The sequence below is a fragment of the Heterodontus francisci genome, chromosome 4 (genome assembly GCF_036365525.1).
Source record: "Heterodontus francisci isolate sHetFra1 chromosome 4, sHetFra1.hap1, whole genome shotgun sequence".
NCBI classification, from domain to species: Eukaryota; Metazoa; Chordata; class Chondrichthyes; order Heterodontiformes; family Heterodontidae; genus Heterodontus; species Heterodontus francisci.
The window spans coordinates 93,174,074-93,191,907 of record NC_090374.1 but is presented as its reverse complement, the minus strand read 5'-3'; the positions used below and the strand labels follow the sequence as shown (position 1 = coordinate 93,191,907).

At 45.2% G+C, this 17,834-nt stretch overlaps 1 protein-coding gene across 1 annotated transcript in view; it reads right to left on the bottom strand.

Moving 5' to 3' along the window:
- Positions 1-17,834, bottom strand: part of LOC137369147 (aminopeptidase Q-like) — a 249,146-nt gene that overhangs the window by 30,066 nt on the left and 201,246 nt on the right. The window contains exons 16-17 of the mRNA XM_068029875.1: positions 8,309-8,419; positions 7,104-7,271 (exon numbers count right to left, since the gene is read on the bottom strand). Of these exons, the coding sequence (XP_067885976.1) occupies positions 7,104-7,271; positions 8,309-8,419 (279 nt within the window). The remainder of the gene's footprint in view (positions 1-7,103; positions 7,272-8,308; positions 8,420-17,834) is intronic.

The following is a 17,834-nucleotide window of genomic DNA, read 5'->3' as shown; positions in this document are numbered from 1 at the left end:
CTAACTAAACTGGAGCATGAAGGGTGAAATTTGTGACCTCTGCTCCCACACAATGAAGATCCATGCCTGAAATAAAGCTATCCCTTATGTATATTTGCATACTTCCTGCTACCTCAATGCTAACTTTCCAAATTTAACTATGTTTTAACACATTTCTGAAGACTATTTTTGTTACCCTAGAAAAATAAATTACTTTTTTTTTCTTTCATGGGATGTGAGCATTGTTGGCAAGGCCCATTTGTTGCCCATCTCTAATTGCCCTTGAGAAGGTAGTTGTGAGCTGCCTTCTTGAACTGCTGAAGTCCATATGGTGTAGGTACATTCACAGTGCTGTTAGGAAAGGAGTTCCAGTTTATTGACCCAGCAACAGTGATGGAACAGCGATATAGTTCCAAGTCAGGAATGTGTGTGGCTTGGAGGGGTCAAATTACAGGTGGTGGTGTTTCCATGCGTCTGCTGTTTTGTCCTTGTAGATGGTAGAGGTCGCGGGTTTGAAAGGTGCTGTCGAAGGAGGCTTGGCGAGTTGCTGCAGTGCATCTTGTGCTGCCACTCTGTGCTGGTGGTGAAGGCAGTGTACGTTTAAGGTGGGAGATGGGGTGTTGATCAAGTGAGTTGCTTTGTCCTGGATGGTGTCGAGCTTCTTGAGTGTTGTAGGAGCTGCACGCATCTAGGCAAGTACAGAGTTTTTTTTATTCTTTCATAGGATGTGGACATCGCTGGCAAGGCCAGCATAGCTGCCCATCTCTAATTGCCCACGAGAAGGTGGTGGTGAGCAGCATTCTTGAACCACTGCAGTCCATCTGGTGTGGGTACACCCACAGTGCTATTAGAGAGGGAGTTCCAGGATTTTGATCCAGCGACAGTGAAGGAATGAACATACGAACATATACGAATTAGGAGCAGGAGTAGGCTGACCTGATTACTCCACATTTCCACCTGCCCCCGATAACCTTTCACCCCCTTCCTTATCAAGAATCGATCTACCTCTGCCTTAAAAATATTCATAGACTCTGCTTCCACTGCCTTTTGAGGAAGAGAATTCCAAAGACTCATGACCCTCTAAGGGAAAAAATTTCTCCTAATCTCTATCTTAAATGGGCGAGCCCTTATTTTTAAGCAGTGACCCCTAGTTCTAGATTCTCCCACGAGGGTAAACATCCTATCCACATCCACCCTGTCAAGACCCCTCAGGATCTTATATGTTTCAATCAAGTCGCCTCTTACTCTTCAAAACTCCAGCAGATACAAGCTGAGCCTGTCCAATCTTTCCTCATAAGACAGCCTGTCCATTCCAGGTATTAGTTTAATAAACCTTCAATGCATTTACATCCTTCCTTAAATAAGGAGAATAGTACTATACACAGTACTCCAGATGTGATCTCACCTATGCCCTGTACAGCTGAAGTATAACCTCCCTACTTTTGTATTCAATTCCCCTTGCCAGAAATGATAATATTCCATTGAGTTTCCTTATTAGATGACACGAAGGTCGGTGGAGTTGTGGATAGTGTCGAAGGGTGTTGTAGGGTACAGAGGGACATAGATAGGCTGCAGAGCTGGGCTGAGAGATGGCAAATGGAGTTTAATGCGGAGAAGTGTGAGGTGATTCACTTTGGAAGGAGTAACAGCAATGCAGAGTACTGGGCTAATGGGAAGATTCTTGGTAGTGTAGATGAGCAGAGAGATCTTGGTATCCAGGTACATAAATCCCTGAAAGTTGCTACCCAGGTTAATAGGGCTGTTAAGAAGGCATATGGTGTGTTAGCCTTTATTAGTAGGGGGATCGAGTTTCAGAGCCACGGGGTCATGATGCAGCTGTACAAAACTCTGGTGAGGCCGCACCTGGAGTATTGCGTGCAGTTCTGGTCACCGCATTATAGGAAGGATGTCGAAGCTTTGGAAAGGGTGCAGAGGAGATTTACTAGGATGTTGCCTGGTATGGAAGGAAGGTCTTACGAGGAAAGGCTGAGGGACTTGGGGTTGTTTTCGTTAGAGAGAAGGAGGAGGAGAGGTGACTTAATAGAGACATACAAGATAATCAGAGGGTTAGATAGGGTGGATAGTGAGAGTCTTTTTCCTCGGATGAGGATGGCAAACACGAGGGGACATAGCTTTAAGTTGAGGGGTGAAAGATATAGGACAGATGTCAGAGGTAGTTTCTTTACGCAGAGAGTAGTAGGGGCGTGGAACGCCCTGCCTGCAACAGTAGTAGACTCGCCAACTTTAAGGGCATTTAAGTGGTCATTGGATAGACATATGGATGTAAATGGAATAGTGTAGGTCAGATGAGCGGCGCAACATCGAGGGCCGAAGGGCCTGTACTGCGCTGTAATATTCTAATTCTAATTCTAATTACATGCTGTACCTGCATACTAAACTTTTGAGATTCATGCACTCGGACACCCAGATCCCTCTTCATCAAAGAGCTCTGCAATCTCTCACCATTGAGATAATATGCATCTTTTTTTAATTCTTCCTGCCAAAATGGACAATTTCACATTTTCCCACATTATACTCCATTTGGCAGGTCTTAGCCCACTCACTTAACCTATCTATATCCCTTTGTAGCCTCCTTACGTCCTCTTCACAACTTACTTTCCTACCTATCTTTGTGTCGTCAGCAAATTTAGCAACTATACCTTCGGTCCCTTCATCTAAGTCATTTATATAAATTGCAAAAAGTTGAGGTCCCAGTACAGATCCCTTTGGCACACCACTTGTTATATCTTGCCAACCAGAAAATGACCTATTTATGCCGACTCTCTGTTTCCTGTTAGCTAGGCGATATATTTTCAAGTCAGGATTGTTTGGGACCTGGAGAGGAACTTGCAGGTGGCGGTATTCCCATGCATCTGCTGTCCTTTCCTTGTAGGTGGAAGAGGTCGCTGGTTTGGAAGGTGCTGTTGAAGGAGCCTTGGTGAGTTGCTGCAGTGCATCTTGTAGATGGTACACATTGCTGCCACTGTGCATTGGTGATGGAGGGAGTGAATGTTGAAGGTGGTGGATGGGGTGCCAATCAAGCAGGCTGCTTTGTCCTGGATGGCGTCGAGTTTCTCGTGTGTTGTTGGAGTCGCACTCATCCTGGGAAGTGGAGAGTATTCCAATACACCCCTGACTTGTGCCTTGTAGATGGTGGACAGACTTTGGGGAATCAGGAGTTGAGTTACTCACCGCAGAATTCCCAGCCTCTGACCTGCTCTTGTAACCACACTATTTCTGTGGCTGCTCCTGTTCAGCTTCTGGTCAATGGTAACACCCAGAATGTTCATAGTGGGGGATTCAGTGATGGTAATGCCGATGAATGTCAAGGGGAGATGGTTAGATTCTCTCCTGTTGGAGATGGTCATTGCCTGGCACTTGTGTGGTGCGAATGTTACTTGCCACTTATCAGCCCTAGCCTGGATATTTTCCAGGTCTTGCTGCATTTCTACACAGACTGCTTCAGTGTCTGAGGAGTCGCAAATGGTGCTGAACATTGTGCAAACATCAGCGAACATCCAGACTTCTGACCTTATGATGGAGGGAAAGTCAATGATGAAGCCGCTGAAGATGGTCGGGCCCAGGACACTACCCTGAGGAAGTCCTGCAGCGATGTTCTCGGACTGAGATGATTAGCCTCCAACAACCACAACCATCTTCCTTTGTGCTAGGTATGACTCCAACCAGTAGTGAGTTTTCTCCCTGATCCCCATTGACTTCAGTTTTGCTAGGGCTCCTTGATGACACATTTTGTCAAATGCTGCTTTGATGTTAAGGGCAGTCACTCTCACCTCACCTTTGGACTTCAGCTTTTTTGCCCATGTTTGGAGCAAAGTTGTAATGACGTCCAGGGCTGAGTGGTCCTAGCAAAACCCAAACTGAGCATTCGTGAGCAGGTTGTTGCTGAGTAAGTGCCATTTGATAGCACTGTCAATGTCGACCCACCACTTTTTGTGGACAGGCCATACCTGTACAATTTTCTACATTGTCAGGTAGATGCCAATGTTGTAGCTGTACTGGAACAGTTTGGCTAGGGGTGTGGCTAGTTCTGGAGCATGAGTCTTCAGTACTACAGATGGGATGTTGTCAGGGCCCATAGCCTTTGCAGTATCCGGTGCCTTCAGCCATTTTTTGATATCGCGTGGAGTGAATCAAATTGGCTGAAGACTGGCATCCGTGATGCTGGGAACCTCAGGAGGAGGCCGAGATAGATCATCTACTCGGCACTTCTGGCTGAAGATGGTTGCAAATGCTTCAGTCTTGTCTTTTATACTCATGTGATGTGCTCCCCCATCACTGAGGATGGGGACATTTGTGGAGCTTTCTCCTCCAGGGAGTTGTTAGATTTTCCATCACCATTCAGAACTGAATGTGGTAGGAATGCAGAGCCTTGATCTGATCCGTTGGTTGTGGGATCGCTTAGCCCTGTCAATTGCATGCTGCTTCTGCTGTTAAGCATGCATGCAGTCCTGTGTAGCTTCACCAGGTTGGCATCTCATTTTTATGTATGCCTGGTGCTGCTCCTGGCACTCACTCCTGCACTCTTCATTGAACCAGAGTTGATCCTCTGGCTTGATAATAATGATAGAATGAGGGATATGCCGGGCCATGAGGTTACAGACTGTGGTTGAATACAATTCTGCTGCTTCTGATGGCCCACAGCATCTCATGGATGCCCAGTTTTGAGTTGCTAGATCTGTTCTGAGTCTATCCCTTTTAGTACGGTTGTCAAGCCAGACAACTCAATGGACGGTATCCTCAGTGTGAAGATGGGACCATCTGCGCAAGGATTGCACGGTGGTCAATCCTACACATGCTGTCATAGACAGATGCATCTGCGACAAATAGATTGGTGAGGGCGAGGTCATATAAGTTTTTCCCTCATGTTGGTTCTCTTGCTACCTGACACCGGCCTAGTCTGACAGGTATATCCTTCAGGACTTGGCTAGCTCAGTCAGTAGCAGTGCTATCGAGCCACTCTTGATGATGGACATTGACTTCTCCCACACAGTGTACATTCTGTGCTCTTGCTACTGTTATAACCAGGTGAGAAAGAGGTCTCGGGTTCCCTTTAAGCCTTCACCTGGTCTTACTGCAACAGGGTTTAATTTTTAAACGCACTGTGTTTTTAGCTCCCCTGTGAATCCTTGCTTTCCAATGATAAGGAAAAGAAACCATCACAACAGGTTTTCTCAGGTTTAAAGAAGAAAAGTGCTATTTATTAAACTTAAACTCTAATTCGGTAAATGCCTATGGATACACGACGCGCCCACACTAGCATGCATAGGTGATACACACATGCAGATAGGGACAGAAAGAGCAGAAGATAAATATATTGGAAAAGTTTGAGGCACTCTCTGAAGAGGGTTTTTTGTAGGCAGATCTTGCTTTTCTTTGGGGCCCAGTATTCTTCTTAAACCTTGTTCACTGTAGGAGACTTTTCTCTCTTGGGGTTCATGTGTCTTCAGTGGGTTTTGGAGTTCCGTGATTAAGAGATGGGAGCAGACAGGCAGACAGGAGGTCTTCTTCAGTCCAGGAGCATTCTGCTTTCTTCAGACTCAGTTCAAACTTTACAATTCAGAAAAAAACCCAGACTGCCAAGCAGGCTAGTCCTGTGACTAACTGGTTTGATCACATCTGTTTGTGGATTGTATTGGAGCAGGGGATATCTCCTTTGTTCCAAACACTGTCTGTTTATATGCAAAAATGTCTTTCCAGCCAGGGACCTGGCAACCCCTTGTAACAGGCCTTCTCTTCTTCCCAGCAACAATTTGAAATTTAATGCCCATGTGGTGAAATTAATATGCCTCATTCTTGGCAGGTGGGGGCCTGCATGACATTCCCCTCAGTGCTTCTTCTAAGATGTGCTCAACATGGTGGAGTATTGATTCATCAGCTGAGGGACGGCTGTAGGTTTCCTTGTCCATATTGGACCTGATGTTATAAGTTTTCATGGGGTCCAGAGTCAATGTTGCAGACTCCCAAGGCCACTCCATCCCGACTGTATACTACTGTGCTGCTACCTCAGGATGGTGAGTGAGGAGTCTGGGACATTGGTTGTAAGGTATGATTCAGTGAGTATGACTATGTCAGGCTGTTGCTTGACTTGTCAGCAGAACAGCTCTCCCCATTTTGGCATATGTCTTGAGATATTAATGAGGAGGTCTTTGCAGGGTTGACTGAGTTTAGTGTGCCTTTGACATTTCCAGTGCCTAGGTCGATGCCAGGTCGATCCATCCATCCATTTTTTTTTACTTTTCTGTAGCAGTTTTGATATAATTGAGTCACTTGCTAGGCCATTTCAGAAGGCAGTTAAGAGTCAACCACATTGCTGTGGGTCTGGAGTCACGTGTAGGACAGCAGATTTCCTTCCCTAAAGGGCATTGGTAAACTAGTTTTTTAGTAAACCGGTAGTTCCAATGTCACTATTACTGAGACCAGTTTTTTAATTCCAGATTTATTAATGAATTGAATTTAAATTTCACTAGCTGCTGTGGTGGGATTTGAACTCATGTCTCTGGAGCACTAGTTCAGACCTCTGGATTATTAGTACATTACCATCCCCTGAACTATTATGCTACTTTGTAATTGTTAACAGGCACAAGTGAACAGTGGTTACCATAGACTAATGACAGATGAGAGTTTTAAGTCACAATCTTTACATAGACCCATCATTGTGTTCATAACTCTTGAGCAAAGATTAGCATGGAACACATGGTTACCAGGGGCTGATAAGTAGCAATTGCCACAGACCAATGGCAGATGAACCCAAGCCCCTGTCATTCCTTTCCATATTGGGATTGGTCCAGGGTCCCTCCAATTAAACATTGAGTAATCAAGTTGAACATGTGCTTACCAACAGCCTATAAGGTTGCTAGATAAATGAGAGGAACAGAATGGTCACATGGATCACGAATGACCAATAAGATTCTATAAAACTATGAAGTAACTTTTGAAATAAGATCACTATTGGCACATGCAGCTTCTGGAAAATGACAATTGAAAAGCACAAATAATTAAGATTGTTCAACAAAATTGCACAAAAAGGAAACACCATTTAAAAAAATTAAAGATATAAAGAAAACACTAAGTTGTTCCACTGTTATATGCCAGAAAGCTAATACCTGTTTAAAATCCATGGTTCTCTACTACAACCCATAGCAAAAAGTAAATGATCATCCTCTGATATCGAAGTATGATTCAGATACATTGTCCACGCAAAGTTCCACTCTTTATCAGTGCCAGTTTTAATGGCCTCACAGTAGATTATGCGTTTGAGATAATTTGGAATTCTGAAAGAGAAGAATATGGCAATATTGTCATACTTTCCTTCATTTGTTCATTCTTCAAATTCTGTGCTATCAAATTGGTATTTCGGGGTAGCTTTCTGGTGATTATGCCTGAGTTTTTGACATGTGATCCTGGCAGGTGAAGCTCCCTGCCAAAAATGCAGTTCTGATAATTAGCTCTATCTTCTCAAGTTCATAAAATTCATAAAGGGTTGTAGATAATAGTGGATTCAATACAAAGATAATGAAGAAAATAATCCTGGCAATTGTTTTTTGTAAACGCTACATTTATTTTTTAGATTCTACTCTTTAGATTTTTGGGTCATGCATCATCCCTTAGCTTAGATGAAGGGTGGGTGATAGGCAGGCACAAATGTTTTTGCTGAAACTATTGTCATTCAGAATAAGTTTCAAATATAGCTCAAATTCAAGCATTCCCATGTTAAATTAAATACTCTGCCACAACAGTGTGCCTTAGTCACAACTTTAGAAGAGCATCCTCAAGCATCAATCATCTGGAGTGAGATTGACAATGAATTAGGTGGGATTGTCATTGCAGCACCTAAAGAGGTGACTCATAACTGAATGGAGCCAAAAGAGCCACAAAGAGGAAGCCAAAGTACATTTCGCCTTTGGCCATGACCAAGGTTTAATAAAATATACTCTTAGGCCATTGTCAAAAGTATATCATTACCAGACCCTATCCTTCCTCTGAAGTACTTTGGGGTTACCCACGACCCATTGACCCACGGCCTATTGCTACCTTTCTTCTGGTGGTCCCTGGAGAAGGCAGAGACAGCAGCAATAAGAGGGGAAATTCCCCTTTGTGGGTCCCTTTCCCCTTGTCCTTCCCTTCTCTGTCCCCCAGTGGCATGTTATTATACCTAATGGGACAGGGGTGACCAACAGTGGTCCTGAGGGGAGGGAAATTAAGCACAGGTGGGAAAGCCTCACCATCTGATTTTGTCCCTTTTTTGCTGCTATCTGGAAAATAATGTTTTTGTTGATTTTTGTAATTTTTGTAATTTTGCAACACTTACGTATTATTAGCTGGATTACTCATCAATTGCGAATAAAGATCTGTTGCTCGATCCACACAGTCCTTTAGATCAAGTACACACACTGTTTTAAAAGTTTTGACGAAGGTTGACCTGGATAGCAAGTTAGGTACAAACAAGTCAGTGGCATTTATTAATGTGACTCCATGTTTGAGATAAAGAACTGTTAGTTAATCTTATACTTCCATCTGTTATATATTCAAATGAATGGATGGATTGCAACTTTCCATTTCAAAATGTATGGCAAACTCCTATTTCAGGCTTCCATCACCAGGACCCCCTACTTTTCATTGCCTTAACTTCATCTATCACTGCTCCTTCCTCAGTTAATCTTCTGTTGAAACCCTCATTTATGCCTTTGAGACCAGACTCCATGATCAACTTCAAGTTGGCCAAAAATTGGATGGTAATGGATCAGCCTCCCATAATGCACAACATCCCACTTTCTTTCCATTAATAGAAAGAGACTGAGTGAGACCAGCGGTGTTTAAAAAGAGCAGCGACAGCGGGAAAGAAGGAGACTGAGTGAGACCAGCGGTGTTTAAAAAGTGCAGCGGCAGCGGGAAAGAAGGAGACTGAGTGAGACCAGCGGTGTTTAAAAAGAGCAGCGACAGCGCGCCTGAGTTTTGAAAAAAAAAGCCAACTGTGACATACAGGAGAGCTGCAAGGTGATTGGTTGGTGAGTAGCAGCTGTTAGAATATCTTTAAAAAACAAGGGGAAAGTTTTTTTTAACGAAAATAAAACCTCTGGTGATAAGGTGAGTATGACTAAAGTGGTTTTTTTTAAAGACTTTAGATTGAAGTGGGTAGAACAAGGCCCCTAGTATAATTAGTATTTTTTAATTAAGGGAGTAACTAATTAGAACAAAGAACACAGTACAGCACAGGAACAGGCCATTCGGCCCTCCAAGCCTGTGCCGATCTTGATGCCTGCCTAAACTAAAACCTTCTGCACTTCTGGGGTCCGTATCCCTCTATTCCCATCCTATTCATGTATTTGTCAAGATGCCTCTTAAACGTCTCGATGATACCTGCTTCCACCACCTCCCCCGGCAACAAGTTCCAGGCACTCACCACCCTCTGTGTAAAGAACTTGCCTCGCACATACCCTCTAAACTTTGCCCCTCTCACCGTAAACCGATGTCCCCTAGTAACTGACTCTTCCACCCTGGGAAAAAGCTTCTGACTATCCACTCTGTCCATGCCAATCATAACTTTGTAAACCTCTATCATGTCACCCCTCCACCTGAGTCATTCCAGTGAAAACAATCCAAGTTTATCCAACCTCTCCTCATAGCTAATGCCCTCCAGACCAGGCAACATCCTGGTAAACCTCTTCTGTACCCTCTCCAAAGCCTCCACGTCCTTCTGGTAGTGTGGTGACCAGAATTGCACGCAATATTCCAAGTGTAGCCAAACTAAAGTTCTGTACAGCTGCAGCATTACTTGCCAATTTTTATACTCTAGGCCTTGACTGATGAAGGCAAGCATGCCGTATGCCTTCTTGACTACCTTATCCACCTGCATTGCCACTTTCAGTGACCTGTGGACCTGTACGCCCAGATCTCTCTGCCTGTCAATACTCCTAAGGGTTCTGCCATTTACTGTATACTTCCCACCTGCATTAGACCTTCCAAAATGCATTACCTCACATTTGTCCGGATTAAACTCCATCTGCCATTTCTCCGCCCAAATCTCCAACCGATCTATATCCTGCTGTATCCTCTGACAATCCTCATCACTATCCGCAACTCCACCAACCTTTGTGTCGTCTGCAAACTTACTAATCAGACCAGCTACATTTTCCTCCAAATCATTTATATATACTACAAACAGCAAAGGTCCCAGCACTGATCCCTGCGGAACACCACTAGTCACATCCCTCCATTCAGAAAAGCACCCTTCCACTGCTACCCTCTGTCTTCTATGACAGAGCCAGTTCTGTATCCATCTTGCCAGCTCCCCTCTGATCCCATGTGACTTCACCTTTTGTATCAGTCTGCCATGAGGGACCTTGTCAAAGGCTTTACTGAAGTCCATATAGATAACATCCACTGCCCTTCCTTCATCAATCATCTTCGTCACTTCCTCAAAAAACTCAATCAAATTAGTGAGACACGACCTCCCTTTCACAAAACCATGCTGCCTCTCGCTAATAAGTCCATTTGTTTCCAAATGGGAGTAAATCCTGTCCCGAAGAATCCTCTCTAATAATTTCCCTACCACTGACGTAAGCATCACCGGCCTATAATTTCCTGGATTATCCTTGCTACCCTTCTTAAACAAAGGAACAACATTGGCTATTCTCCAGTCCTCTGGGACCTCACCTGTAGCCAATGAGGATGCAAAGATTTCTGTCAAGGCCCCAGCAATTTCTTCCCTTGCCTCCCTCAGTATTCTAGGGTAGATCCCATCAGGCCCTGGGGACTTATCTACCTTAATGCTTTGCAAGACACCCAAAACCTCCTCCTTTTTGATAATGAGATGACTGAGACTATGTACACTCCCTTCCCTAGGCTCATCATCCACCAAGTCCTTCTCCTTGGTGAATACTGATGGAAGTACTCATTTAGTACCTCGCCCATTTCCTCTGGCTCCACACATAGATTCCCATCTCTGTCCTTGAGTGGGCCAACCCTTTCCCTGGTTACCCTCTTGCTCTTTATATACGTATAAAAAGCCTTGGGATTTTCCTTAATCCTGTTTGCCAATGTCTTCTCATAATCCCTTTTAGCCCTCCTGACTCCTTGCTTAAGTTCCTTCCTACTGTCTTTATATTCCTCAAGGGATTCGTCTGTTTCTAGCCTTCCAGCCCTTACGAATTCTTCCTTTTTCTTTTTGACGAGGCTCACAATATCCCTCGTTATCCAAGGTTCCCGAAACTTCCCAAGCTTATCCTTCTTCCTCACAGGAACATGCTGGTCCTGGATTCTAATCAACTGACGTTTGAAAGACTCCCACATGTCAGATGTTGATTTACCCTCAAATAGCCGCCCCCAATCTAAATTCTTCAGTTCCTGCCTAATATTGTTATAATTAGCCATCCCCCAATTTAGCACCTTCACCCGAGGACTACTCTTATCCTTATCCACAAGTACCTTAAAACTTATGGAATTATGGTCACTGTTCCCGAAATACTCCCCTATTGAAACTTCGACCACCTGGCTGGGCTCATTCCCCAATACCAGGTCCAGTACGGCCCCATCCCTAGTTGGACTATCTACGTATTGTTTCAAGAAGCCCTCCTGGATGCTCCTTACAAATTCTGCCCCATCCAAGCCCCTAGCACTAAATGATTCCCGTCAATATAGGGGAAGTTAAAATCACCCACAACTACAACCCTGTTACCTTTACATCTTTCCAAAATCTGTCTACATATCTGCTCCTCTACCTCCCGCTGGCTGTTGGGAGGCCTGTAGTAAACCCCCAACATCGTGACTGCACCCTTCCTATTCCTGAGCTCCACCCATATTGCCTCGCTGCATGACCCCTCCGAGGTGTCCTCCCGCAGTAGAGCTGTGATATTCTCCTGAACCAGTAATGCAACTCCCCCACCCCTTTTACAGCCCCCTCTATCCCACCTGAACCTTCTAAATCTTGGAACATTTAGCTGCCAATCCTGTCCTTCCCTCAACCAAGTCTCTGTAATAGCAACAATATCATAGTTCCAAGTACTAATCCAAGCTCTAAGTTCATCTGCCTTACCTGTTATACTTCTTGCATTAAAACAAATGCACTTCAGACCACCAGTCCCGCTGTGCTCCGCAACATCTCCCTGCCTGCTCTTCCTCTTAGTCTTACTGGCCTTATTTACTAGTTCCCCCTCATTTATTCCACTTTCTGTCCTACTGCTCTGGGTAAGTCATGGCAGGAGAGCTGAGCCCTGTGATATGCTCCTCCTGCGCTATGTAGAATATCAGGGACGCTTCCAGTGTCCCTGATGACCATGTGTGCAGGAAGTGTATCCACCTGCAGCTACTGGCTACCCGCATTATGGAGCTGGAGCTGCGGGTGGATTCACTGTGGAGCATCCACGATGCTGAGGAAGTCATGGATAGCACGTTTAATGAGGTGGTCACACCGCAGGTAATGGCTGCACAGGCAGAAAAGAGATGGGTGACCACCAGATGGAGTAGTAGGCGCAGGCAGGTACTGCAGGAGTCCCATGTGGCCATCCCCCTCTCAAACAGATATACCGCTTTGGAGACTGTTGGGGGGGGATGACCTCCCAGGGGAAAGCAGCAACAGCCAAGTTCGTGGCACCATGGAGGGCTCTGCTGCACAGCAGGAGAGGAAAAGCAAAATACTGCGGATGCTGGAAATCTGAAATAAAAACAAGAAATGCTGGAACCACTCAGCAGGTCTGGCAGCATCTGTGAAAAGAGAAGCAGAGTTATCGTTTCGGATCAGTGACCCTTCCTGGGAGAGGAAAAGGCTTGGAAGAGCTATAGTGACAGGGGATTCTATCGTGAGGGGTGCAGATAAGCATTTATGTGGCCACAAACGAGACTCCAGGATGGTATGTTGCCTCCCTGGTGCTTGGGCCAAGGATGTCTTGGAGCGGCTGCAGGACATTCTGAAAGGGGAGGGTGAGCAGCCAGAGGTCGTGGTCCATATTGGTACTAACGACATAGGCAGGAAAAGAGATGAGGTCCTGCAAGTGAATATAGGGAGTTAGGCAGAAGGTTAAAAAGCAGGACCTCTAGGGTTGTAATCTCAGGACTACTCCCTCTGCCACATGCTAGTGAGGGTAGGAATAGGAGCATTAGGCAAATTAATGCGTGGCTGAAGAGCTGGTGCAGGCAGGAGGGCTTCAGCTACTTGGATCATTGGGATCTCTTCTGGTGCAGAGGTGGGACCTGTACAAGAAGGATGGGTTGCATCTAAACTGGAGGGGGACCAATATCCTTGCGGGGCAGTTTGTGAGCAGTACTCGGGAGGGTTTAGACTAGTCTTGCAGGGATGTGGGACCCAAAGTAGTAGTCTCTCCGATGAGATAGTTGAGGCAAATGTAGAGGTTAAAACAAGCTAGTCCAGGAGGCAGGCTGGGCAGGGGCAGGACAGGGATCGTGGAAGGTCTGGTAGGCTAAACTGCATTTACTTTAATGCAAGAAGCCTTACAGGTAAGGCAGATGAACTCAGAGCATGTATCGGTACATGGGATTGTGATATTATAGCTATTACGGAAACGTGGTTGAGGAATGGGCAGGACTGGCAGCTCAATGTTCCGGGGTACCGATCTTTCTGGCGTGACAGAGATGGAGGTAAGAGAGGACGGGGAGTTGCACTATTGATTAGGGAGGACATCACGTCAGTACTTAGAGAGGATATCCCGGGGGGAGTGTCCAGTGGGGCCATATGGGTAGAACTTATAAATAAGAAAGGGGTGATCAGTTTGATAGGATTATACTATAGGCCCCCCAATAGTCAGAGGGAAGTGGAGGAGCATAAATATAGGGAAATCACAGATAGGTGTAGGAATTATAGGGTTGTAACAGGAGGTGATTTTAACTTCCCTAATATTGACTGGGACTGCCTTTGTGCTAAGGGATCAGATGGGGAAGAATTTATTAAGTGTGTCCAGGATAGTTTTCTGAAGCAGTATGTGGATGGCACTACTGGAGAAGGGGCTACACGCGACCTCCTCTTAGGAAATGAGGATTGGCAGGTGGTTGATGTGTCAGTGGGGGAGCACTTTGCGACCAGTGACCATAACTCTATTAGCTTCAAGATAGTTATGGAAAAGGATAGGACTGGTCCTCAGGTTGAAGTCCTAAATTGGGGGAAGGCTAATTTCGATGGCATCAGACAGGAACTCTCAAAAGTTGAATGGGAGAGGCTGTTTACAGGTAAAGGGATGTCTGGCAAGTGGGAGGCTTTTAAAAGTGAGATAGGAAGAGCTCAGGGCCGGCATATTCCTGTTATATTGAAGGGCAAGGCTGGCAAGTTTAGGGAACCTTGGTTGACGAGGAATATTGAGGGTCTGGTCAGGACAAAGAAGGAGGCAAATGTCAGGTATAGGCAGCTGGGATCGAGCGAGTCCCTCGAGGAGCATAGGGGATGTAGGACTACACCTAAGAAGGAAATTAAGAGGGCGAAAAGGGGCCATGAGATTTCCCTGGCAGATAAGATAAAGGAGAATCCTAAAAGATTCTATAAGTATATTAAGAGTAAAAGGGTAGCGAGGGAGAGAGTAGGTCCCCTTAAGGATCAGTGTGGCAATCTATGTGTGGAGCCACGGGAAATGGGCGAGCTCTTAAATAAATATTTGTCATCCGTGTTTACAATGGAGAAGCTCATAGAAGCTAATGAGTTCAAGGGAGGGAACACCGATATCCTTGAGCATATCAACATTACAAAGGAGGAGGTGTTGGAGGTTTTGAAGTGCATTAAGGTGGATAAATCCCCATGGCCTGACCTGGTGTATCCTAGAATGCTATGGGAAGCAAGGGAGGAGATTGCTGGGGCCCTGGCAGAGATTTTCGTATCATCGTTAGCCACAGGTGAGGTACCGGAAGACTGGAGGATAGCTAATGTTGTGCCTTTATTTAAGAAGGGCAGCAGGGATAAGCCAGGGAACTACAGGCCGGTGAGCCTTACATCAGTGGTGGGAAAGTTATTGTAAGGGATTCTGAGAGACAGGATTTATATGCATCTGGAAAGGCATGGTTTGATTAGGGATAGTCAGCATGGCTTTGTGCGTGGGAAATCATGTCTCACGAATTTGATTGAGTTTTTTGAGGAGGTGACCAAGAGGATTGAGGAGGGCAGGGCGATGGACGTTGTCTACATGGACTTTAGCAAAGCCTTTGAAATGGTCCTGCATGGTAGGCTGGTCCAGAAGGTTCGAACACATGGGATCCAGGGTGAGCTAGCAAATTGGGTATAAAATTAGCTTGGTGATAGGAGGCAGACGGTGGTAGTGGAGGGTTGTTTTTCAAATTGGAGGCCGGTGACCAGTGGTGTGCCGCAGGGATCGGTGCTGGGCCCTCTGTTGTTTGTCATATATATTAATGACTTAGATGTGTATGTAGGGGGCATGATTAGTAAGTTTGCAGATGACACCAAAATTGGTGGTATCGTGGACAGTGAAGAAGGTTGTCTAAGGTTACAACAGGATATAGATCAACTGGGAAAGTGGGCAAGGGAGTGGCAAATGGAATTTAATGCAGACAAGTGTGAAGTGATGGATTTTGGGAAGTTAAACCAGGGCAGGACATATACAGTGAATGGCAGGGCCCTGGGGAGTGTTGTTGAGCAGAGAGACCTTGGGGTGCAAGTACATAGTTCCCTGAAAGTGGCAACACAGGCAGACAGGGTGGTGAAGAAGGCATATGGCATGCTTTCCTTCATCGGCCGAGGCATTGAGTACAAGAGTTGGGACGTCATATTACAATTGTACATAACGTTGGTTAGGCCGCATTTGGAGTACTGTGTGCAGTTCTGGTCGCCGCACTACAGGAAAGATGTGATTAAGCTAGAGAGAGTGCAGAAAAGATTCACAAGGATGTTGCCTGATTTGGAGGGCTTGAGTTATAAAGAGAGATTGGATAGGCTGAGTCTGTTTTCCCTGGAGCGAAGGAGACTGAGAGGGGACATGATAGAAGTATATAAAATTATGAGAGGCATAGATAGGGTAGATAACCAGAGTCTGTTTCCCATGGTAAGGGTGACTAAAACTAGAGGGCATAGATTTAAGGTGAGAGGGAGGAAGTTTTAAGGGGATCAAAGGGGTAAATTTTTCACACAAAGAATAGTGGGTATCTGGAATGAGCTGTCTGAGGAGGTGGTGGAGACAGGAACAGTAGTGACATTTAAGAGGCATCTGGACAGGTACTTGAATGAGCATGGCATAGAGGGATATGGAATTAATGCAGGCAGGTGGGATTAGTATAGATCGGCATTATGGTCGGCATGGATGTGGTGGGCCGAAGGGCTGTACGACTCTATGTCTCTATGGCTCTCATGTCAACAGAAGGGAAAATCAGACAGGGTCTATATATGTCAACCGAGTCCCTCCACATTGCTCTCCTTCTCCTCTCTATTCTTCTTTAACCCCACGCCCTCTCCCTCCCCCATCCCCCACGCCCTCTCCCTCCCCCATCCCCCATGCCTGGGTCCAATTATCCCTACACCTCCTTATCCTGAATTACCTGAATACTGTACTTGGCTTGGACTTCCCATATGGAATGCCATGTTCGAGTGATGTGTGTTAAATAACTGATGAATAACAAAGCCAAAAAAATATTGTAACTTTGATAATTAATTAATTGAACAAATGCAATGCTTTTCAAAGCAATTTTTTTAAACTCAATTTATATATGGTTCACCTGCAATCTGTGCTTAATGGTGTGCTACTATATAGAATTTCCTAATTATTAAAAGTACCTAATTGACTGTAAAGCACTTGGGATGTCCTGAGACTGTGAAAGGTGCTATATTACATAGAATTACACAGAAATTACAGCACTGAAACAGGTTATTCAGCCGAACTGGTGTTTTTGTTCCACACAAACGTCCTCCCACCTTACTTCATCTGACTCTGCTGGCATATCCTTCTCTTCCTTTCTCCCTCATGCACTTATCTAGCCTCTCCTTAAATGCATCTATACTATTTGCCTCAACCATTCCATTTGATAGTAAGTTCCATGTTTTAATAGATAATGAAGTTTCTCCTGAATTCACTTTTCAATTTATTAGTTTAGTTTAGTTAAGAGATACAGCACTGAAAAAGGCCCTTCGGCCCACTGAGTCTGTGCCGACCATCAACCACCCATTTATACTAATCCTACACTAATCCCATATTCCTACCACATCCCCACCTGTCCCTATATTTCCCTACCGCCTACCTATACTAGTGGCAATTTATAATGGCCAATTTACCTACCAACCTGCAAGTCTTTTGGCTTGTGGGAGGAAACCGGAGCACCCGGAGAAAACCCACGCAGACACGGAGAACTTGCAAACTCCACACAGGCAGTACCCAGAATTGAACCCGGGTCGCTGGAGCTGTGAGGCTGCGGTGCTAACCACTGCGCCGCCCAAAAGTGATTATCTTTTATATATATATATATATATATATATATATGACAACTAGGGCTGGATTTTCCCAGCCTATTGGAGATGGTTGGGAGGCGTTGGGAAGGAAGCCCAACCTCTTCATGTCGCAACCGGTTATTATGAAAGAGGTTCGGTCTGACGGGAGGAGGTCATGCTGGAAAGAGGTGGGAAGGTAATTAAACCTGTTAAAAAGGCAATTAACAGCGATTTTATCCGGCTTTTCTCATTTTTCAATGGGTGCATGGGAACAACAGCGCTTCAGAGCCTCACCAGCTATAACGAGGTGGTGGATTAGCGGGATGTCTACAGTTGGCTGCAGTCGGCAGCCATTGAGAGTGGTAGAGTGGCTTGGCAGGAAGGTTGGAGCTGGTTGGACAGCAGATGAAGCAATTGGGAGCAGGGGCAACCTTTCCTTGCATTGCAGGGGCATTCTGTTTGAATGTCCTCT